This window comes from Squalius cephalus, assembly GCF_949319135.1.
Source record: "Squalius cephalus genome assembly, chromosome: 9".
In the NCBI taxonomy this organism is placed as follows: Eukaryota; Metazoa; Chordata; class Actinopteri; order Cypriniformes; family Leuciscidae; genus Squalius; species Squalius cephalus.
Window position 1 is genome coordinate 36,374,185 of NC_137130.1, and position 23,986 is coordinate 36,398,170.

Consider the following 23,986-nt stretch of genomic DNA (forward strand, 5'->3'; position numbering starts at 1 on the left):
TGTGTGTATATATAGGCTACACACACACACACACACACACACACTCGCACTCCATTGCCCTTATCCTATTGGATTTTCATTTAGTCCATTTTGTATATTTTTTATTCTATCAATATATATATATATGTGTGTGTGTATGTGTACCGATAACGTTCTATATCTTAAAACACATGAGAAACTCCAGCCGGAATCCGTCCTGTGATCCAGCTCCTGGTTTTGCGTGTCTCCGGCGTCCAGCGTCTCTGGCTGTGATCCGCTCCGGGCTTTACCGCAGACCTGCAGTGCCCGTTACCGCAGCATCCGTCTAAACTGCCTTCAAATCCAGCCTCACACAGCACTTTTCCTCACTTTCATACACCTAACCTTGACAATACCCTCCAATATTACTGTGATAATCTGCGGGGACTGACCGCTGACCGACTGGGATAAAAAAAATAAAAAAACAACGGCGACTACAGCTTCGCTAATTCACAGCATCGGGTTTCTCGGTTTCTGCGCCAAGAGACGATGTGGACACCGAACCGCTGGTACGTACCGCTTCCGTTTCATGGTTTTTATTTTCTTCTCTCTGTCACACACACACACAAACACCAACGGCTAATTTCCTTCAGGATTGAGAGCTCCCGTCGCCAGTGTCCTCTAGATATTATTGATAAGCTGATTAAAATGGATGAATGGCAGCCACGCATCTCCACAGATGGGAAACTCTCCTCTGGAGTTATTCTGCTAATATATTTGAAGCCTGTGTGTGTTCTTGAGTCTTATATGATGTGTTTCCTCAGATCATCTGCGAAGAACTGGACCTCATATGAGATGATTGAAACACAAACCCTTGTTTACCTAACCGTGCCGTCCTGAAGTGCTGCTATGCTTCTGCTGGTGTAGAACACCTGTGTGTGTGTGTGTGTGTGTGTGTGTGTGTGCTTGAGGTTTAGCTAATGCTCCGGGCTGGGTTTGGGGGTCTGGCCCTGATCTGGACCCTGTTGTCCAACACCCGGTGACTGTTTTGGGGTCAAAACACCCAAGGTCAGGCAGTGACATTGCGGTGTGTCTTTTAGAGACACTAGTATTCCCCTGCTTTAAGGTATTATGATGATATGGACATCATGAGCAGCTGCTGAGTTCAGTCTAAGATGGCTAACGTTAGTTTGACTTCACAGTCACTGACTCTAGTTTAACTCTGTGAACTACAGTACAGCAACAGAAACAAAACACACCTGTCCTTTCAATACAGTTTGTTTAATTAGTTTCTATCCTAAAGTTTGGAGGAGTATAGCCTAGATCGAAAATAATTGTTTAACGTTACTCACCCTCACATTTTTCCAAACCAGGATGACTTTGTTTCTTCTGTGGGACACGAAAGGAGACATTTATGGAAGCTTGTTTCCGACCACTGAATAATAATAATAAAAAAAACTCTAATGTGATATAGCCTAAACTCACAATTGTGAGTTATATAGTCCTATTCTGAGGGGAAAAAAAGTTTATATCTCACAATTCTGACTTCCTTTTGCAGATTTATGAGTATATTTCACAATTCTGCTCTTTATAACTTCCAATTGCGAGTTTATTTCACGCAATCCTGAGAAAAATTGCGAGACGTAAACTCAAAATTGCAGGAAAAAGTCCTGCAATAAAAAGTTGAAATTGCCTTTATTATTTTTTTAAGCTTCGACAGAACTTTGATAGAGCGTCCCGGCTGCTCTCTTCCAATGAGAGAGAAAAACTATACATTTTTTTTTAATTGGCTTTTATTTTAATATGAATTTTAGTTTAAGTTTTAGTAATTTTTATGTGCTTTTAGTTATTTTTATTAACTAATTAAACACTAAAATGATTATGAATTAACTCGTCGTTTACATTGATTCTGCAAGTCTTTTATTTCATGAGTGCGTTGTGTCGTTATAAAGACGTAATTAACGCTGGTGTCGGTGTCGGTGGACCTCACAGCTTTAGTCATTGAAGAAAGCACAGTTCTTCTGTCGTCTGCACCTCTCTGGACTATACAAAGACCCTCTAACGGTTGTAAACTGACCCAGTGCTTGATTACGCCAATTACTGGCTCCTTTAATTATGCAGGATGCTGGGACAGGAATGCTGTCGTCATGGACACCGCCTGCGTGGCCAATCACAGGCAGAGTTTGTGGAGTCAGAAAAGCACCTGTAATGGAGACTGAGGAACGGAGTAACTCTAATCGTTTGGAGAAGTGGTCATAGACCGCTCCTCAACACCACACGTGGTTTCAGGCAGCGCACACCGGGCAGAATGAGTCACACACACCAATGACTTGCTTTCCTCTGTGGGACACAAAAGAAGATATTTTGAAGGATTTCTACACAATGAAAGTCAATGGGGTCCAAAACTATGTCAGACCCCAATGACTTTCATTAAATGGGAAATAATATATATATTTATTTATTTAAATTTTTTCACCTAATTTTGAATTCTCTCATATATTTTCATTTGAATTTAAGTTTTAGTATGTGCTTTTGCAATTTTTATTAGTTTGTTTTTTTGTTCTTTATTTTAGTTATAGTAAATTAGTACTTCAAAACCGTGTCAGACCCCATTGACTTTCATTAGACTTTCATTGACTTTCATTAAATGGGCAAAAACACTTTACATTTAAAAAAAAAAATTCCACAGAATTTAGAATTTTCATTTAAATTTAAGTTTTAGTTAATTTATGTGCTTTTGTCATTTTTTTGTTATTAGCTTATGTTTTTTGTTCTTTGATTTGGTTTTAGTAAATTAGTACTACACCTATTTTAGATAGTTACCAAGGCAAGGCAAGTATATCATGCAGGTCTGGAAGGACAATTAAAACTTTTGGGTGAACTTTCCCTCAGTTAGAGGTTTCAACACAGCCCACACACACACTAAGCCCGAGCATGTGTGTAGTAATAGTGGTGTTGTCTTAGTAAACACCCCTAATGAGTGTGCTGTGTTGGAGTGTGTTTGTTGTAGAAGTGCTGCTCCAGGATCCTGGCCGTCCCACGCTCGGCGTTCGGGCGAGGGTGTCCCACATAAAAGAACAAAAGCACATCCCGATCAATAAAAGTAATGAGTTTTATCTCCAGTGCAGCGTGTGCTTGTGTGCCTCGCACTAATCCCGAGTCTTCACGGAGCGGCTTGATTCTTCGCGTGTCTTGGCGGGTGTCTTTGCCGGGACATTATCCTGCTTTAAAGGGTCTGGTCTGAGCCGGTGTGTCCATCTGTTCACGGTCTGCCTCTGTGTTTACTGTAGTTGTACATGCTCTGCCAGTGACGTCCTCACACAGGTCGAAGCAGCAAGTGGAGGAAAGCTCTGTTCACACACTTAGTTTAATGTGTGGGGGATGTGACCTTATAAGCCCACTTGCTGTTAGTTGGGAAAAATTAAAAAGATAAATGATTTGTTTCACACCAAATGCACACTGTCATTTGTTACGGACATTTTGGAGCCAATCAGATTTCCAGTTCTGTTGTTGTTGTTGTTGTTACGGTCTTGACCAGGTGGAGGCAGCGAGTTGAGGGAAGCTTTGAGAAAAGGTCAGATTTACTAACAGCTTGTGCCAGCGTAAACCCTGTTTTGCCGTTATAAAACTACTGTCAGGATTTACTGAAGACACGCAGTGAAAAATTAGCGCTGAAAAGGCGTGGACAGGGTTATTTTTGCGGCTGATCTTATTGCATATGCATTTGTAGGAGTTTACCTTTCAGAAGCAAACATGTATGGGTGGAGAGTGTTTAAATGAATCATGCAAGATGATTTACTGAAGTTTCCGCTAGTCAATTTACTGGTATTCGCAGCATTATTTACCGCCCTAAAACCAGACGCTAGCTGGTAGATTGTGTTGGCCATTGTTAGAGGTCGACCGATTCATCGGTTTTGCCGATATATCGGTGCCGATAGTTGATTGACTGCTGGCATTATACAGAGCGAGAGCGGCGAGAAACGCATTTGATTTCTATTATAATACTATAACTAGTATTGTCTAGTATTATAGTATTATAACTAGTATTATAGAGGACAAATAACCACTATCACTGGCTGCGTTGTTTACGTTAACACATCACACATTATACGGAGAACTGACACTTCAGATGCAGCCTGCACACACACACACACACACACACACACTTGTGTTTGCCGTTGAGTCTGTGAGGACTTTAGTACCTCAAGCGGTTAAAACACACGCAAACCTCACCCAAATGTTTTATTTCACAGTTGTCACCATCTATTTGCATTCGTTTATATCCAGCTGGTCACTTTTATGCATTCATTAGCCGGGGAAGTTTCATATTTAAAGCTTGTGACGTGATTGCTTTCTCAACATTGATGTTCATGTAGCCGACAGAAACATAAACAAATCAGAAACACATTTGATTCAATTCTTTTTATCACTGCAATACATATTGCTATTTTGATTAGATAATCATCAAGTGTTGTAATAAGCAAATAAAGTGAGAGACTTTACATGTAATATAGGTCTACATTTATGTAATTTTAATGCTCTTTAAGCATGACTCTTTGGATTTATATGAAGTGGTAACACACTTTACAATAAGATTACAATTTTAGCATTAACTGAGGTTATTAAATGTTGTAGAAGTAATATGCATTGTGCAATATAAGTTTTTAATGCATATATTAATATTTGAGCAATTCAACTGTACCTTGATCATTCATGTTAGTTCATTCATAGTACATTAACTAAGGTAATAACAGATAAAATAAAAATTAAAACTCAATTTAAAATGTATTAGTAAATGTTGAAATTAATAAACTAACAGTGAAAGCTAGCTAATACATCATTGTTAACAAATGGGACTTGCAAAGTGTTACCTAGGAAATTTACATACAGTAGGCTATGTTTCTAGGTTATAGGTAAAGAAACACACATTTGACCTGTAATATTTTAATGTTTAAATTATTTTCTGTAGAGTTCGTTCTCATTTTAATATATTCATATTTATATATTTATTTCATTTAGCACATTTCAGTTCAGCACTGTTTTACTTGGAGTGTTTGTTTATGTTTATGATTATGTTTGTTTTTAATCCCAGTATCCATTTTAAGAAATATCGGTTGAATAATCGGTTATCGGCATGTACGGTCAAACCTAAATATCGGTATTGTGTTTTTTTTTATATTATGTAAAAGAGATCTAACTTTTTAATGTAGAGTATTGTTGTATTATACTGGCATAAGTTGTTGCATCTCAATAAACAAAGTATTAGAAAAAAAAAAATATATATATATATCGGTATCGGTGAAATCCACTATCGGTCGACCTCTAGTCATTATGGAAATGATCCGACTGCGTCTGTGTTCATTAATGTGCGTGTCGCAGAACTATCCACTTCCATCGCCGCTGTTTGTGAATTGCGCTCTCACGCTAATTTGCCCTGTTTAGTAAATCTGCCCCTTAGTTTCATGTGTAGGAGATGTGACCTTAAAAGCCCATGGACCATATAAGCCCACTTGCTGTTAGTTGGGAAAAATTAAAAAGATAAATGATTTGTTTCACACCAAATGCAGTCATTTGTTATGGTAATTTTGGAGCCAATCAGATTTTTCGTTATATTGTTGTGTTGCTACTGTCTGACAGTCACTGTAAAACTGTGCCATTTGAGAAGACTGAAAAATGCTATTTTTATAGTATCCACAAAACTTTCTTCTATGGAGCATACAAGAAGATATTTTGAGAAATGTCTCTCAGTGCCGCCGAAGTTGCGTACTTGTGCACTATTCTATAAATATGAAGTATTAATAGTGCTAATATAATCAAACTCCAAAAATGAAAAGTGCACTTATACCCGGACAATACACTAAAATTAACCAAAAAAATGAAGTGTGGAGGGTTGGACACTTCATGCACTCGACTGTTGCAGCTTTAATTTAATAAGCTTTAATCAAAATATCATCTATCATCGTATCGGTGATGTATCTTCTAAAAATGATTCTTCTTCTCTGTATTTGAAAGATGTATTTCATGAGTATTTGCAGCTAGCAGATCACACTGCCTGTGACCACAAAAAACATACGCAAGTAGAACATTAACAAAATAATAATTGAGAATCTTCTTTAGCGTGAAAAGAACTAATGATCTGCACGCAAGTGTTAACTTTCTTTTTTTGGTCAAATGATTTTATTAGGAATAGCCCTAATAAGCCCCCAAGCTCAAAAATCAACCTCATAATATATGACAGCATATAGAACTGATCTAATTGTGCTCAGAACATGTCATTTTAATTAATTGAACTTTACCCACTTACTTTATTTTTATTGTGGGGACAGACGGCATGCTGAGCAAAAAATAAATCAAATCCATAACAGCACTTTGCTGCACTTAAGGTGCGACTCAACTCCGGCGAATTATATTATGAATCCATGCGATCTGTATCTCTGCATGAGAGCTTGTTGCGTTGACCACCGGAAAGCTGCTGGGTTTGAAAGTGGCTTCTGTGTTAGCAGTGCTTCATGCATCGCTACGCTATTGACAATAGAGCATTTTTTCTGCGATGTTTGGCCAATATTTCGCTAATATGACGGAACTTTACTCACAAGCTGCAGATTTGCTGTTGGGTGTCTTAAAGACTTTTCTGCTCTATCCTTTAATAACATCAACTTAATAATCTTTGCAACACCTGCATTAGATTAGATTATGACATTTACTAAAAAAAGATCTAGGCTACTCTAACCTCACTGTGACGGGCTGAGTTTCTGAACACGTATCAGGCATCATTGACATGTACTGTATGTGTGTGTGTTTGTGTGTTCAGATGTACTGAGTCACGTGAGTTCTGTACAGCTCAGTTTCATTAGCTGGACTGGGGAGGAAGTTCTGTGTTTTGAAAGTTGTCTCTCTTGTGTCCTGAATGACAAAGCAAATTTGGATTCCTTATATATCAGGAATCCATTATTTTTATTCTAGTTTGATGACCTCCAAATGGCACCTCATACATCATCTACGGTGCGTTGCTCATTTCCATTTTGTCTGTTTCTGTTTAAGTCAGCATGAAGTTGTGATGGTCTTTTTTTCTCTATTTGTGACGTATATCTGAGTAAATGGGTTCTAGACCAAGAACAAATGTGGGCGGGGCTTTATTTTGTCTGTGGGGAATTGATTGGATGGTTGTGGTTTGCTATTGGTGGATCTCATGTGATTGACAGGTTGCTCCGCCCTCGTGCAAGTAAACTCCTCATCCAAAACACATAAACGCATATCCAGAGCAGATTCAGCAAATCATCATGAAACAGCGTTAAAATAATAACGAACGTAAAAACTTAGAGAGCGTGAGTTGTACCACTTGACTGCTGCAGATTCATTTCAGCGTTGATTGGCATAAATCCGAGTCTGAGGACGTGAACCGCTCCGGGTACGAGAGGAGCGTCACAGGTTTCCATCTCGTAAGAACGGTTATGATGTGGCGTGAACGTAAGCTCGATGAACCGCGGCTGCTGTTTGTTTGTGGCTCTCGGACCGAAGACAGTGGTCCTGAGACTTCCACAAAAGATGTACATGTTTTAATATTTATGCCACTTCTATTATTGCTATCAGGATGTGAAGAGAGTTTCAACCCTAGTGAAAAATAAATTTACTAAAATATATTTGAAATACATTAATTTAATGCTAAGTATACTACAAATACATTTACATATTTATTTAATGTAAATACCCTGCAGTTGTACTGTTTGCATACTAAATTGATATACTGAAAGTCTGCTCAATTGAAACAACTAATGTTGTACTTAATGTACTTTAATAATCCAGAAATAGTGCTGAAGTCCAACTAAAGATATAAATAAGGATATTTGATTGTGCTAAAGAGGAACTATTGCAAGTATACTTCAGGCACACTTTACATATCTTGCATTTAACGACTGACATTATACAGAGATCATACTATCCTTACTAATAATGATATTAAAACACATTTAGGCTTAATATTAAGAAATGTGCATTGTGCAATAAAGAAGTACTCTAAATAAAGTTTAATTATAATATTAATCAGTAAGTCTTAAGCAATATATCAGTAAATATGTTAATTGATTTGTACTATACTCAGTATGAACTAAATGTATTTTAAATAGATTTTGGTGTATAGGTTTTTTCCACTAGGGAAGCAGTATAGCACTAAGGGCCCTATCTTACACCTGACGCAATGCAGCGCCAAGCGAGACGCAAGTGTGTTTTGCTAGTTTCAGCCCGACGCAGTTATCATTTTCACGTCCTGCGCCACGTTGTTTAAATAGCAAATGCATCTGCGCCCATTTGTGCGCCCATGGGCTGCTGGTCTGAAAACGAGGTGTGTTCTGGTGCATTGTTGGTGCGTTGCTATTTTGAGGAACAGAAATAGACTGAGCCATTGACTGACTGAAACCTGGTCTAAAGTCAATGGCGCAATATATATATTTTTTGTTATTTAATGAGCGCGTTAGTAATGTGTGCCTATAGGCGGGTCCACAACGCATGTACACTCTGCTTATTAAACACACAGGGACGCACGTACAGCAGTACATAAACATGCCAAATATCTCAAATAAAAGGATTACAATGGAAAAGATTATTATTGTGTACATAAAGATATGGTGGTGTCCGGCTTTTCCCGTAGATGTTCTGCTTGCGCACTTTAACCTCGCGCAGGAGCAGAGCCGTTTGCGCTCTGGAGACGCGTTCGGTCTTTCCACTATCAAATCCGTCATGCAAATAGCGAATCCGCCATGGCGCGAGCGCAACTGGCATTTAATGGGAATGGGAGATGAGACGCACATAAATCCCAAAACACATCCATTACTCATTATGAGAATTGGGACAACCCTTTTAGACCATGCGCCGGGAGCGCCGACCATTTTTCCTGTCGTTAAACTAGCAAAGGTGGATTCAGACACGCCCGAAGCGAACTTGCGCCATGCGCTTTAGACCGTGTGCTTAGATCGTTAAAATAGGGCCCTGAGTGTTTATGAAAAACACAAATTGCCCACCCAACCTTTAACATCAGGTGTAAATGACACCTAAAGCGACTCCTAATCGGTCCCTGCCTTGGGATTTAGTATGACGACTTGATAAAGGGCACAACTGTGTCTTTGCTCCTGGAAGCAGCGTGAGATCTCAACCTCCTGTCGAGAGGATTTTACATATCTCCCAATGCAACATACCTCACACGTCTGTGCTCTTCGTCTAACAAATCAGATAAAACCCTGTTATTGAACCAAATAAGCAAGGACCTTCCATTTTCTAACCTTTCCATGTTACTTTCACAGTGGATTAGCCATGTAAAACAATTCCTGACAATGCGGATCAGTTTGACAGAGAAACTATATTTTTATATTTTCAGATGAAAATGTGATTAGTGCTAATGGTGGTTGTAAGGGAATTGTTTGTTAAGGGGTTCTGAATGTTATATCGTGGCTAAAATCATGTTCATCTTGTTTGGAAACTTTTTTTCATAAAGAAGCCATTCTTACAATGGCCATTGTAATAATAATAATCCATACATTTGTGTCTTTTATTTTGGTTAGTATCTCTTTTCTGCCTGAAGCGTGTGTGGGAGAGGTTTGCTGACAGATAATCAGGGTGGAGAGGGAGTCCACAGGCCTCGCACAATCATGGGAGATTAGAAGAAAGTGAACCACTAGAGAAGACGATACGTAGACTGCCTATATTCTCATGCACCTTTGTGGGGTTTCACTGGAGAAGTGCAGTTCATCTCATTCAAACAGAAATGAGCAAGATAGACCAGCGGAGCCACATCAGTCAAAAAAAGAAAAAAGAAAAAGAAGCTGCTATCACTTCCATAGACTGACATCTTGGGTTTTTGAGAGAACCAAATACATTCCCGAAAGAGAACCAGGTTGGATACATGATAAAACTTTCTTCTGTAAAACAAAATATGATGTTTGGCATGGGACGGACACTCTTGAGCTTGAAAAGTGACAAAAAGTCACCATAAAAGTATCTTAAAGTCCCCCTGTGCTGAAAATCAAGCCTTTAATGTTGTTTATGTGCCTATCTGGAGGTCATTACGGGTTTAAAGATGTCAAATGTATCATCGTTCAGTTTATATATTGGCTTTATGGTCACGGTTTCAATTCACTAAAGATTTTATGTCGCAATCTCTGATGCACCAGTTAGGAAACATGATGCGATAACACTGTATTCAATTTCTTTAGCTACAATTATAATAGAATTATAAAACAAATTAAAATCCCCCTGTGGTGAAAATCCAGCTTTTAATGTTGTTTATATGTCTATGTTGTGCTTTTAATAAGCTTTAAGACAAACCATGTGTAAATTCATAAGTCGACAGCATTGCTGAGTATTTCCTCCTTAAAACTGCAGTGAACCAAAGACAGTCTCCAAAACACGCTTTGAAATCGCTGGTGTTTCTGACGTCACAAACTACCTTGTAACCAATCAGATCAACGTGTGATCGTCAACCAGTGGATCTCTGAGCTGAGTGAGTGAGTGGAGGCGGGACTCATTTGCATATTCATAGAACTGCGTATACTAAATGAGGCAAGAGTGTCGAGTTACATTCAAGCTATTTTAAGGCATGATGGGGTTTTTTCAAGAAAAAAAATTAAAAATGCCATTTTGGTGATCAAATATGAATTTTAAGGGATACAATGATTGACTACAGGGGGACTTTAAGACGCATAACAGCTATTTGTGAGGAACAGAATTCATTTTCTGTCAGATCCTCACACAAAGCAATTGTATGACTAAATAGCACACAGGTTTTATGGACCACTTTTATGGTGCTATTTTTATTTTCGATGGTGCTGTAATTGGAGCTTGTGAAGGTGAGTAGAGTATATGAAGTCAAACAGCCTTGGAAAAAGAGGGGTGAAGTTCCTCAACTGCTCAGCTATGTATAAACTGAAGATGGGAATCAACTTCCCATGGGAATCTGTTTTCAGCTGACGGCCGTTGAGAAGAGACCTAACTGACAGGAAACCTGGTGAGGCTGAGATGGCACTTCTCTAATCTCTCTGCAGAAATGACTGCACCTCAGTTGACCCTCGGTGAAGCTTGGGAAGTGGCAGTGATGAACACAATGGCGATTGGCCTCATAAGCTCCGCTGACTAATCTGCATGAACACAGGAGGAGGAACAGCTGGTGAGATACAGCAAACATAACAGCCTGGAACTGATCAAACGATGGTGCCGAGGAGAGGCTTCAGAAGGCCTCTACAACCCACAGCTTCCCTCAACATCAGGGACTCTTAAAAACAAGCATTTCTCAGAAATAATCGACTGAAAATGAAAATGTACTCCCCTTCATCTCATTCCCAAAGGAAGTTCTTTCATCTGTGCAACACAAAAGAAGATTAGATATAATTATCACACTTGTTTCCTGTACAATGAAAGTGACCACAAGGTGACAATCTCCAAAGAGGACAAGAACAGCACCATGAGGCAATCATAGAAGTCGTCCATAAATTGTGCATTATGTTTAAAGTATTACTAAGCCATACAGTCCAATTACAATAACGCTATTCGCTGAAAAATGTTGCATCCATGTTTCAATATGTTGAAAACCTGCATGTTATGAGTTTGAAATAAACACACGCCAGCAAAACCATGGACTTACACTATTAACAAGCAACCTATCCTATAATATTATTGTATATTCATATTAACATCCTATTTAAAAATAACTACAATATTACTTTAAAAAGTGTATTCGTTATGTCTTGTATACACATGTTTTGGACCGTTAATGAACAAATCTTAGGTAAACACGATCACTGGGTATCGTCAGATTTCACAAATCGATTCGATTCTGTTTTATAAGCTCGTTTCAATGTAATATTGGTTTATAAGGCACAGCACATGTTAATATTTCATAAGGAAAACGATCTCTCAACTAATGCTGTAATCTACTCAGGGAACCCTGTCAGTTTGTGTGTTATTATAATATTTAAGGTTAAAATCAGTCCATGATTTTGTGCTGTAACTGAAGGGGAAGATATGATGGGTTAACTGTTTGATCCGAGGCGGCTGAAGCAATCCGTCACGCTGTTTTGATAGAGTTTGAAAGCTGAGACTTTGTTTCATATCAAAATAGCACAAAGCTTATTGCGATTAATGGATGCCAGGCACTACAAATAATGTTTAGTGACATTACTGAAAACACCATAGACTAGATCAGTCGATCTTAGTTCATCAAATGAAGATTGATTCAGATTGATTAATCAATAGAGTCAGGCCAGCCCTAGCAAACACAGCAGGTGTCATGATGATCACAGAGATTCAGCTTTAATTGCCAGATCACTCACAGATCGCACTGAGCGTGACAGAGGCATTGCCTTCTGTCTCATGACTTAACTAGGAGGTATTTTTATGAATAGGAAAACATTTAAATGGCTGGTAAAAAATGATGAGGCCAAGCTTGGCGTCTTAATGAGCAAAAACATATACCCCTGGTTTCACAGACAGGGCTTAAGACTAGTCCTAGACTAAAATGTAAGTCTGAGCTGTTTCCACTGAAATAAACTTGCACTGACTGATCTTAAAAATATATCAGTGCCTTTTTAGTTTTAAGATGCACATCGGTAATGTTTTTTTCTAAGCATGTTTATAAAAATTACTTAAATGTCCTAATTGATCTATGGTCTAATCCTGGCTTAGTCTAAGCCCTGTCTGTGAAACCGGGCCATATTTCCTTTTCATACAAGTTTGAAATGACATTACTAAATTGTGATCTGTGAAGAGGTTTTCTTTTAGTTTTTAGGTGTACATTTTTCTTTAAAAAGCTTTATTATATGCTGGACAATTCCACACAATCATTGGATATAGTCTGTGATTTTCTAGGTCTTTATCCTACAAAAGAAGCAATTTAGACTCAATAAAAAGAGGAAGGCACAGAAACAGATTTTCTCCCCAGGCGGTGACCCCTTCTGAACCACTGAACTACATAACTGCAGAAGAACAACTTTAATAATTAAATATGCTGTTGACATTCAGCATCTGAAACACACCACACAGTTTAATCTACACTCACTGCACAGAGATGCTTTCATATGCTGTGAATATAGTCACGGCTGAAGAGAGTGCAGGTGGAAAAGTACCATTCAATATACTTTATACAAGCCATATGTCACTTTATTTTTTAAAAGATTGTGTTTAATAGTCAAAGTCCCAAAGAACTACACTAACCATAATCCATCACCAATCAGAGAATGTTCCTGTTTCCATGGAAATGAAAATGATAGCATACCCTTGAAGCCAATAAAACATTGTTTTCATACTTTCATAATCATGTCATTGTCATGAAATATCAGTGGTTTTATAAGTGAATAGTTTTGCATTGCACCATTGTCTTTTAGCTTTGTATTTGTTGGATAATGTTGTGATTTATCTTAGAGCTAGTTGGTTGTGTTCATGGCTAAACTATTTTTTTAATTTCTATGGAGAAAATCAATGCGAATCCTCTGAAAAAGTGTGCAGCCACTATTGCACTTTATTGCATTTATTTATTTTTTTAGACCTTGGGAGCATCTGATTTGATTGGCTTATTTTCTGACATGCTTGCAGAGAAAGGCTCACCAAAACAAAGTTACTGTTTTTTTTTACTTTTTCTGGGTTGGTAGATGCACTGGGGACCCGATTATAGCACTTAAACACGGGAAAAGTCCGATTTTCATGATACGTCCCCTTTAACTGAACATCACTGAGTCACAGTGTGGTTTCAGGAAGTACTGTGGACATGATTTTCACAGTTAGACGGCTGCAAGAAAAATGTAGTGAACAACATCAGGACCTTTTCATGGCATGTTTTGATCTCTCCAAAGCACTTGACACTGTGGATCGAGAGCTGCTCAGAGCAATCCTTACAAAATGTGGCTGTCCAGAAACATTTGAGGACAGGACAGGGACAGGAATCTGAACCCTTTAGTGAGTAAGACACACGAGTAAGACAAGAATTGACACTGACTTCCATAATATGGAAAAAAAAACAAAAAAACTATGTAAGTCAATAGGGACCATTAACTCTTTGGTTGAGGACATTCTTCAAATCACTGTATGTGTTTCTTTCTTCAAAATGTGTTCAGCTGAAGAAATAAATTCATACAGGTTTGGAACAACTTGAGTTTGAGTAATTTACATTTTTGGGTGAACTATCCCTTTAAACGGCCGAATACAAACAAAACTATGTCAAAATGCCGTCTTGAGAAGTATTCACACAAACACAGTCAGTTTGGGAACGTAAATAGTTGAGAAAGAAAACGCATGTGTATCAGTATATTGGATTTGTGCATTCGCTCTTAAAGTGACGGCAGCCTCATTTGTCGTCTGTCATGTTAATCAGAGAACAAAAAACACTTTAATTGTAAGCATTAATCGGTATTTAATTTGTACAGTGAAAATGATCCACTGCTATACATTTACTACTGTTAGGCCCACCTGAAAAACTATTTATTCTATTGTATTTATTCGTGCTGTTGTTTGCAATTTGTTTATTTGTTCTTATTTTATTACTGACTGTTTACTTTTTTCTATAAATTTAGTTTAAAGTTTTAAATAAAGCCTCCCTGTGCGTGTGAAAGCTATTTCAACAAAATTACCCAAATGATCACGTATGTCTATATGGCCGTTTTCCCTGTGGTATTGAATATGAATATTCTTCAAGCCATATCAAAGTTACTGTATAAAAACACTAGTAACTAACACACTTATTGAGTCCTGTACTGTGGATAGTTGCTAGAGCTGACTCACAATGACATTTCTGAGGTCTTAAATGGCTGTAACCCGCAGTGAAGCTGATCTGTGCACAGTATGGGGCCCGTGGGCCCGCACAGACCTCACACCAACAGTCATTGTGTGGGGGGTTCGCTTAGTACAACAACATTCTCTGAAGCTCTTCATCAATCTCCATTGTGCTGAGGGATGGTTTACAGAAAACCTGTAGTCGAATATGTGACATGAATGGAAGAATGAACCCAATTTCCCGTTAACAGTGTCAGTGTCAGTGGAAGGAAGGTTTTTCCGTTATTCCTGGCTGGCAGGATTGTGCTGAGTCAAGGGGAATTAAACATCAGATGCTGTGATGAGAGAAGCTTAAAGACTTTAAATGTTGCTGATGCATCTCATGGAAAACGTTAACAGAAAAAAAAAAAAGGAATATTGAGAGATTTTCTTTATTCCATTTGGGGAATTTCTTAGAGGGTTGGGTATCAAGTAGCTAATTATCACAAGTAATTATACAAATCAAAATTGGGCATTTATATAAAATGTGTTTCTTCTCCATAAATTAGGTTAATGATTAGAAATTAGCCTTAATAAATGTGATTGGTCAAAAGGAGGGATCTAATTTTGGTTTCATGGCTCAGGATATGTTCTTCTCTTCTCCATTTTATTGTTGTTAAATAAGTCTGTGTTTTTGAGCGTCTCATTTCACATTAAATGTTGTGAAACCAAATTCAGTGAGCAGTTCCTGAGGAACATCCGCAGATGAAACACATCTGGAGAGACTCACTTGAACAGGAATTCATTTGAAAAAGCTCTGCAAATGATGGCAGCACCTTGTTGAATCCCAACGGGAAATCACCCAGGATACGCTTCTGAATTACACCATCGTAGGATAGTCCTGGAACATTAATATTTAACACTGGCTGTGAGTCCAGTGTGCTACTCTTCCTGAGCTACTCTTGGGTTACCGGATATTACATTTATGTTACTCTGAATTATAATCTGTATGGATATGTAGGTCTTAGATTGATTTCCTAAAGGCTTCTTGTTGGCTTATTAGAGCTTGTGTTTAGTGAGTAATTACTCCTGTTGTTAACTGTTGCATTAGTTATAGGCTAGAGGTTTCTGATTGTTGCTGTGGAGAAGAGGCTGTATCAGATGTAATCGAACACTTGTGTGTTTGAGAAGGAGCTTTGTGTTAGGTCAGTTTGATAGACAGGTCATATATGTATGTGTGTGTGTGTGTGTGTGTGTGTGTGTAGAGGCAGTGGTATCCATGTGAGAGCTCAGTTACGCTGGTGTCTGATAGGCTTGGCTGTTCTGTTCCTGTTCTCAGGTAGCCACACGCCAACCATTTCAACGACTGACACTCTCATCTAAACAGTTTCAAGCATGAATATATATTTCAAACGGTCATGGGGAGCTCAATCATATAGACAAAAATAACACCATTATTTACTTCTTTTTGTTGAGTTTGGTGCTTTATTATTAATTATATAAGTTTGCTTTATGGGATGTTTATTAGGGGTGTAACAATAAATCGTGTCACAATATATCGCAATACAAAAATGCAACAGTATGTATTGTGTTGTAAGTTCGCCCAAAATAAAAATGACTGTTGTTACACTCCTAATGTTTAGACTTAGTCCTAATCCTGCCAAAATCATGTTCAGCATGATGATGTTTAATGCCCCCGACAACCTCTGTAGTCCCATTTAGACGCTTGTTAACAACCGCCTTAAAAATTGCTGATGTATTTTATGTCTTAGTATAAAATTTGAAAATATCTTGATCTTGTGTTAACCATTTAATCAAAGTCCCATTTCAAAAAAACCTATTGACTTCAAGACGATGGGACTGGAAGTGCTAAAATGCTAACTCATCCTGCAGCTCTCCATTCTTCAGGGTGAAACGAGTCCAACCAATGGAAAACATTCAGGAAAACATTCAGGAAACCTGTTTGAAAACAGTCATTGTTTTTTTGCAGTTCATTCTTACATAAGTAGTGCAGCTGGCTGAATGTTTATTTCTGAAGTGTACCAGATTTCTACCAATGTGATTATAAATGGAGCACTTCTCTTTTTTCTCTTCCACTTTTCATGTTACTGCGGTAGGCACAGTAGTGTCTTCCTCTTTCTGTTGGTGTGTGGCTTCATCAGGAGCCCGTCTGAAGAGGATCTAAGCACAGTGTATTTTTGTGTTTGGCTAATGTACAGTCACAGAGATGGAGCTTTGTGTGTGAGCAACTTCTTCATTTATCATCTGCTGCTGGGAAGATGACACTGTTCTGGGCTAATGCGCATTGTGTCCTTGCTTATCATAATCTACTTCGTAAAACGTTTGCTCATTTCTCTTCTGACTGACGGTGGAATATTCCAGTGCTCATTCTGGCTTTAGATCTAGTGTTTGCTACTTTGATCTGCTTGATCCAGAGCAACTAAATGGCACAAAATCATGACATATTTGCACTTTTTTTTGTTTGCACCAAATTTTTCATTAAAAAAAAACCCCCAAGAGATTATCATGGTGCAATATTGTATATTGACAGTTGTTGTAATCAAAGTCAAAGTGTCTGTACAGATGCACTCAAAACAAGTTAATGAATAAAGACTAATTGGAGATGTTAGATATTTGTTCATGCTTTAATAGTTTGAATTATAGTTTAACTGTCTAATGATGCATATGCACATCTGATGTGTGAGTGTTGTAAGTGAAAGTGATTTGATATTATTTAGTTGGAAATGTAAAAATTAAGCAACATTGTGAATATCAGGCCAATTTTTTGTCCACTTCTTGTCTGGTCTCATGAGTATGAGAGCAGAACTATAATAGATAATATGAGATAAAAGAGATGTTCATTTTACACCTCAGATTAGGACGTTAATTTGTTCAGTTCTTTCAAACTGTCCATTTATTACTGCAGTGAAGGTGAGTACAAATAATTCCCGAGACCAGCTTCATTAGCGTCATGTGTGCTGGTTGCAGAAAAAAAGAAAGTTGTCACGATCAGGATGCAGCAGATACTTTTATACTTTTATTAGAAACAAACTCAAATCTTCACAAAACACTCTAGAATATGAACAGAACAGCCAACTTAGTACTGTTGAGGAGGACTGAAAATGAACTGGAAAGACACAGGGCTTAGGCTAAATACAAGAGCAAACTAATTAACTAAATGAACATCAGGTGCAAACGATAATCAAACAATGAGTAACCTAGGAGACTAAGCAGGAAAAAGGAGCGAAGGAAACAGAAAACAGCAAAAACCAACTCATTGTAAAACTCAAACACATAAAACAGGACATAACCCTGATAATTAGCTTCAGGCAGCTTTACTGTACTGTCTCCAGAGAGTCTGCTGCGACAATATCCGATGTGTTTCACACATTCACTCTGTGTGTGTGTGTGACTGTTTCTTCTCACTGCTGTAAACTGTGATAAGACCTAAAAGCGAAGAGGAAAACCGATCAATAAACGAGTTTGTGCGTTCAATTCAGTGTATCAGTCAAATCATTCAGATTGTAGCTGAGGTCAGTGCAGGTTTCATTCATCAGCGTGTGAAGCTGCTGTTGAGGGAACATGGCGAATATAAATTTGTTGAGGGAAACATTATCACTTCATGTGGCGGGTTGAGCATGTGATGCGTGTTTCCCCGCGTCTCCCCCCGGGCTCCCGCGGCTCAGTTAATGTGCTGGAGGAGGGGGTGGAAGCCCTTAAATTATAGATGTGTGTGTCCATGTACTGTTTGTGTTTTCCCCAGAGTGCTTGCTAAGCATGTTTGGGTTGGGAAGGCCAGCACAGATGTATCCTGTTATCTCACTTGTAACTGTGCCCACTATTGAAACAGCTTTTCTTAAATTGCAGCTATCAGGATGACTGTGTGTTTGTGTGTGTGTGTGTGTGGGTGTGTGTGTGTGTGTGTGTGTTCCTTTGGGTCTAATTAGGCTGGTCAAAGTCTCTCCATACTGCATGACTAATCAATACTGCTGCATGAAGACACATGCAGAGACTAAAACACATACACACATCGACGGTTACACACTGTACTCACAGAATGTCCTAAACCACAAAACATTATACTTTCCTCCTCGAAACACCTGCACATTTATACAGTGCATCTCTTGAAGAAGCCTGGAGTTGCCAGTACTATTATTAACCGAAACAGTTCTTTCTAGGAGCACTTGACTAATTACGTTTGTGAAAAAGAGGTGCTCTTAATTGTATTGAATTTGCATTTGTAGTGTACTTTAAATGTACTTGTAGACAATATAATATTCATTAAATAAAAGGCCACTTAAGTGTACTTAAAGAGAGCACTATCATGTCTGTTCCTTAACAGACTTAAATACACTTTTAAAAAACAATGTCAAATTAAAAGCTTTTCCTTAAGGTACATTTTAAATCATTAAGTCTTCCTAATATTTCAGGGATGCGGGAAGTAGGGGTGTGGCAGCATTTGAAATATAATACATTTTAATTGAATTGCTTTAAACAATCAATTAAGTGTCCTAAAACATTCACACTTAAGTATATTCTTTTAAAGTATATTATTTCCGTAATAAATACTCTTTTTAAAAGTATGCTAAAGTGTACTTTTTTTCAGAAGGGTATAACTAATGTTTAGAAAACAAATTCCACTTCTACTCTATCATTGAAAATTGTAATTTGGTATTTGGTATTCTCATCTATTAGTCACTTTGGACAGCCGTCAACATTGTGAGTAAATCACTCGCTTTGCGACAAAATTTTGTGCTAGGCGAAAGTTAGTAATTTCTTGTTTTTTTGTAAAATCATAAGGTAAGAGCTGTCTTGTTTATTATTTTTAATTTGTTAATATATCAGCAGTTTCCAGGTTATATCCAAAGCTACAGTGCATGATTATTTTTAATTTGATGCTGTTGGTTAATTTTTAACTGCAGTTTTTGTCTTTCTCTCTTCTGTCACTCTTCACCTAATTTAATTGATATTGTCACATGATATTGTTAGATTGTCATCTGACCTTGCCATGCCTTGACTTTAAGTGAATTGGCGCCATGGATTTTGAACACAATTTCATTGTAATAAATGGCATTTTAGTCATAATTATAAAAGAAACAATAAAACATGCACCTAAAATGTCATTGTTTTTGTTTTGCATGAAGACTGGAGCATAGGTCTGTTAAAAAGAATCAATAATGGAATAATTAAGTTGAAATGGAATCGTTAAATTCTTTGTGATCCCCAACCCTAGTGAAGCCTGTAACTCAAGGCCTGTCGTACGGTCCATAGACCGTCTCTTAATGACACTGACAGGGCGAAAAACATGATGAGTCCTGCTCAATGCAGATTGGATGAGATCTCTGATCAATGATCATCGAATTTCCAACCCTTATTCATAAGCTGTACAATTCATTACTGTGGCAATATGAACTTCCTGACATTGAAGAGACTAGATGAGCTGCTTGATTTATTAATAAATGACTGAAAAGGCCAATAAGTCATTATCATAATATGGAAGTCATCATTAGTTATTTCATATTCAAGAATTAACACTTTGAGAATAAAACACACAAATGCTTATTCTGGGTGAAGTTTAGTTGTTGTTTTTTTTTAAATATATTTTTAAATAATTCACTTGTAATATAAGTAATTTATATCACCAAGCCCTGTTAAATGTATTTCATTTAAAATCCCCCTGTCGTCAATCATTTTATCCCTTAAAACTCATCTTTGATCACCAAAATGACATATTTAAATCCTTTTATTCTTCAAAAAAAAATTTGCTTGAATGTAACTCTACACCCTTGCCTTATTTAGTATATGTGGTTCTATGAATATGCAAATGTGCCCCGCCTCCACTCACTCACTCAGCTCAGAGATCCACTGGTTGACGATCACACGTTGATCTGATTGGTTACAAGGTAGTTTGTGACGTCAGAAACACCAGCGATTTCAAAGCGTGTTTTTGAGACTGTCTTTGGTTCACTGCAGTTTTAAGGAGAAAATACTCAGCAATGCTGTCGACTTATGAATTTACACATGGTTTGTCATACTGTAGACATATAAACAACATTAAAAAATAGATTTTCACCACAGGGGGATTTTAATTTGTTTTATAATTCTATTATAATTGTAGCTAAAGAAACTGAATACAGTGTTATCGCATCATGTTTCCTAACTGGTGTATCAGAGATTGTGACAAAAAATCTTTAGTGAATTGAAACCGTGACCATAAAACCAATATATAAACTGAACCATGATAAATTTGACATCTTTAAACCCGTAATGACCTCTTTGACCTCTCTGTCACCATGTTTCTGACTCTCGTTTCCTCCACCGTTTGTGTTTCAGGTGAAAGCGCTCAATCGTTTGGCTGCACAAGGATTCAAAGGTCATGCTGTGCTTTGGAGGGACAAGAAGAGACACTAAATAAAAAGGTTGAGAGAGAGCAGAAGGTGGACAGCAGCCGCTATCATGTCTCGTCATCACAGCCGAGCCACCAGCCTGGAGGAGAAGGGAGCCACGCCCATCCACAAGAGCTCCACCCCTTTACACAAAAGCTCCACCCCCACCCACAAGAGCGCGTCCTCCTCCTCTTCGTCTCAGAGAGACAGTCGACAGGTGAGACCAACTTCGCTTCGAGACAGAGGAAGAGGAAAGCTGTGGCTGTGCAACAGTAGGGGCTTTCGCACCGGGTAGTCATAGGAACTTAAGCCTTTCCACTGCACACGACATTCGTATTCGCATACGATTGTCGCATTTCGCCCCCTAGCGGCAGTTGCGCGGATCTTTGAAATCGACCGTTCGCAAAGACCCGCCCCCTTTAGTTACTGTTGCTGTGTCCGACAAGCCATGCGCTCTCACGCCACACACCATGTTCTCACGCAGTGAAAAATACATCGCGGAGCAGAGAGGACACTGACAACACGCTGACAGACAGGACAGACCAGCTTACTTTTGAAATTAAACAAAGTCTCAACTTACCTTAACTCAACTTAACTCAACTTAGAGCCTCAGTTAAAGCTGCTTGTGAACCAATCATTTCTTCCTTCAAAGTTAATTTAGGATTAATTGACGGAAAGACGTCAGTACACAGTGTTTTTCAAGTTTCAAGGCCACAACGTTATATCTACTAACTCTCCTGACTGCTTTGTCGGACTAAATGCCGGATTCGGCGGATTATGATAGGTCATATCGCCTGTCAATCAAACTCCCAGCAAAGGGTGAATTGGTCGTGAAGCAACCGTTACCCTCGGCTTATTCACCATGGTAAAATGAATGATTTTAATGAATGTAATGCATGGATGAATATATCCATACAAAACAAATGACCCTCAATACATCTAAAATAAAAACATAGTAGATTGTATAGAGCTAATCAACATAAATACATAAATAATGATTTAGTAGTTATAAAATAATTATCTCTGCCATAATTATTAGTAACCGGCATTTTACAGGAATAGCGTCTACAGAATAACGTTAAAGTGTTAAAATATTGGTAATTCTAGCTTCGCGCTCATAGTTTTGATTAGAATCCATCACATCCGGTCGGCCGGTCGCATGCGGTCTGGCCGCAGAAGTTCAGATATTTCAACGCATCCGAAGCTCAAATCGGATCCGAAATTTCCGCATACTCTTATGATGGGAACTCCACGCAGCTCCCGTACGACTCTCCATTGGAAATGAATGACTTCCGGTCCGATGGCTGTCGTTTGTCGTGTGCAGTGGAAAGGCGGCTTTAGTTATAGGAACTAGCCACCAGGATGGTTCCCAGAGAACTAATGGTTCCCTCAGGTTGCATTCGCACCACAGAAAGTATATCACGTACATAGAAAGTAGACAGAAATGTCCCTAGCTGAGCAGGAATACATAATCATGTTTGGCTTGGCCCCCTCAAAGTTGCATTGGATTTTCTCCTCAGCGTAAAGGTGAAGAGGTCCATCTATCACTGTTTCCCATGTTTGTAGAGTTAGTTTGTGGAGGCTATAATCTGTGTGTTTACACAGCTTTTTTCAAAATGGCGGGTGCTGGTGTTTCACGTGCGTTCGGCCAATCAAACTAACGTCACTGGTAGTTCCTATAGTGCTGGTTTAGACCCGACTCTGAAGTAGGAGCTCAATTATTTCCTCCAAAAGGAGTTCCTAGAACTAAAATCGTTCCCAGTTCCTGTGGTGCGAACGCGCCAAAATCCGGGAACTTCCGCCAATAGTTGTAGGAACTATGAAAAGGTTCCTCCGGTGCGAAAGCCCCTAGTGACCGCTCACTTATTCAGAGTTGTTCAGGAAATATTTTTTCCCATTCTTTTGTCCATGAGGATTAAAAAAGACATCAACAAAGCTCCAATATGAATCACATGATGGTCACATTCCTCTCAGCTGACTTGGTTGTTTAAAGCAAGGCTGTTGACAATGACCATAAGGTATGTTAAAGCCAGTTACAGGCGAGAACTGCACACTAAATCAGTGAAATTACTATAATAGATCGACTTTCAACAAAGCAGGAGCTCATTCAAGCCTTCACTAACTCTGCAGGAGCTACTGAAGAAATTTGTAGACATTCGGTATAGACTTTGTAGTCGTCATTTACGTTTATTTTATCTTATTCGCCTACTATCCAATACTTTTGCTTACAGAATAAAATAAATAAATAGTTTTGAATTGATAGAAAGAGTAGTCGCTACAAAATGTGACACAACTCATCAACACAGATGAGTACTGATTATTACACTTCAGGAAGAGTGCAAATAAACCTCAACTCTCTGTCACTGTGGCGACAGTAGGAGCTGAATATCAGACATCATTAACATGAACTAATGAGCGCTGTGTCTAAAGCAGCCATCACCATTCTGATGCTCACATTTACCCTTACAGAAAATAAGTATACTTCAAGTTCATTTCAATAAAGTCGTCATGAAACTGAAGTAGGAACTTCCTTATTGTGATGCATATCTGAGTGATAGGCTTTACGAACAAGAACAAATGTGGGCGGGGCTTGATTTTGGCTGTGTGGAATTGATTGGATGGTTGTGGTTTGCTATTGGTGGATCTCATGTGAGTGACAGGTTGCCTCGCCCTCATCATCAGAGAAGAGAAGAACATGAATTTCAAGAAAATAATGTGCATGGATAAATCATTTATAATAATTACGGCTGTATTCTATAAAAATAAGAATCATCAATTTAGATTTCATGGTGACTTAAGTAAACGTCGCTAAAGTCCAGGTATATTTGAGTGCAGTTTATGTAGCAAGTATACAAAAATCACTGTACTAGTAGTGTACTTGTATGTGTACCATTTTAGTTATTCTTGGCCCACTTTTT

At 38.2% G+C, this 23,986-nt stretch overlaps 1 protein-coding gene across 8 annotated transcripts in view; it reads left to right on the forward strand.

The window, feature by feature from the left end:
- The first annotated feature begins 257 nt into the window (after window positions 1-257).
- Window positions 258-23,986, forward strand: part of osbpl6 (oxysterol binding protein-like 6) — a 65,150-nt gene continuing 41,421 nt past the window's right edge. For all 8 annotated transcript variants that reach the window (XM_079880556.1, XM_079880558.1, XM_079880560.1 and 5 more), the window contains exons 1-2: window positions 258-527; window positions 21,016-21,285. In XM_079880556.1, the coding sequence (XP_079736682.1) occupies window positions 21,139-21,285 (147 nt within the window). In that variant the 5' untranslated portion in view covers window positions 258-527; window positions 21,016-21,138. The remainder of the gene's footprint in view (window positions 528-21,015; window positions 21,286-23,986) is intronic.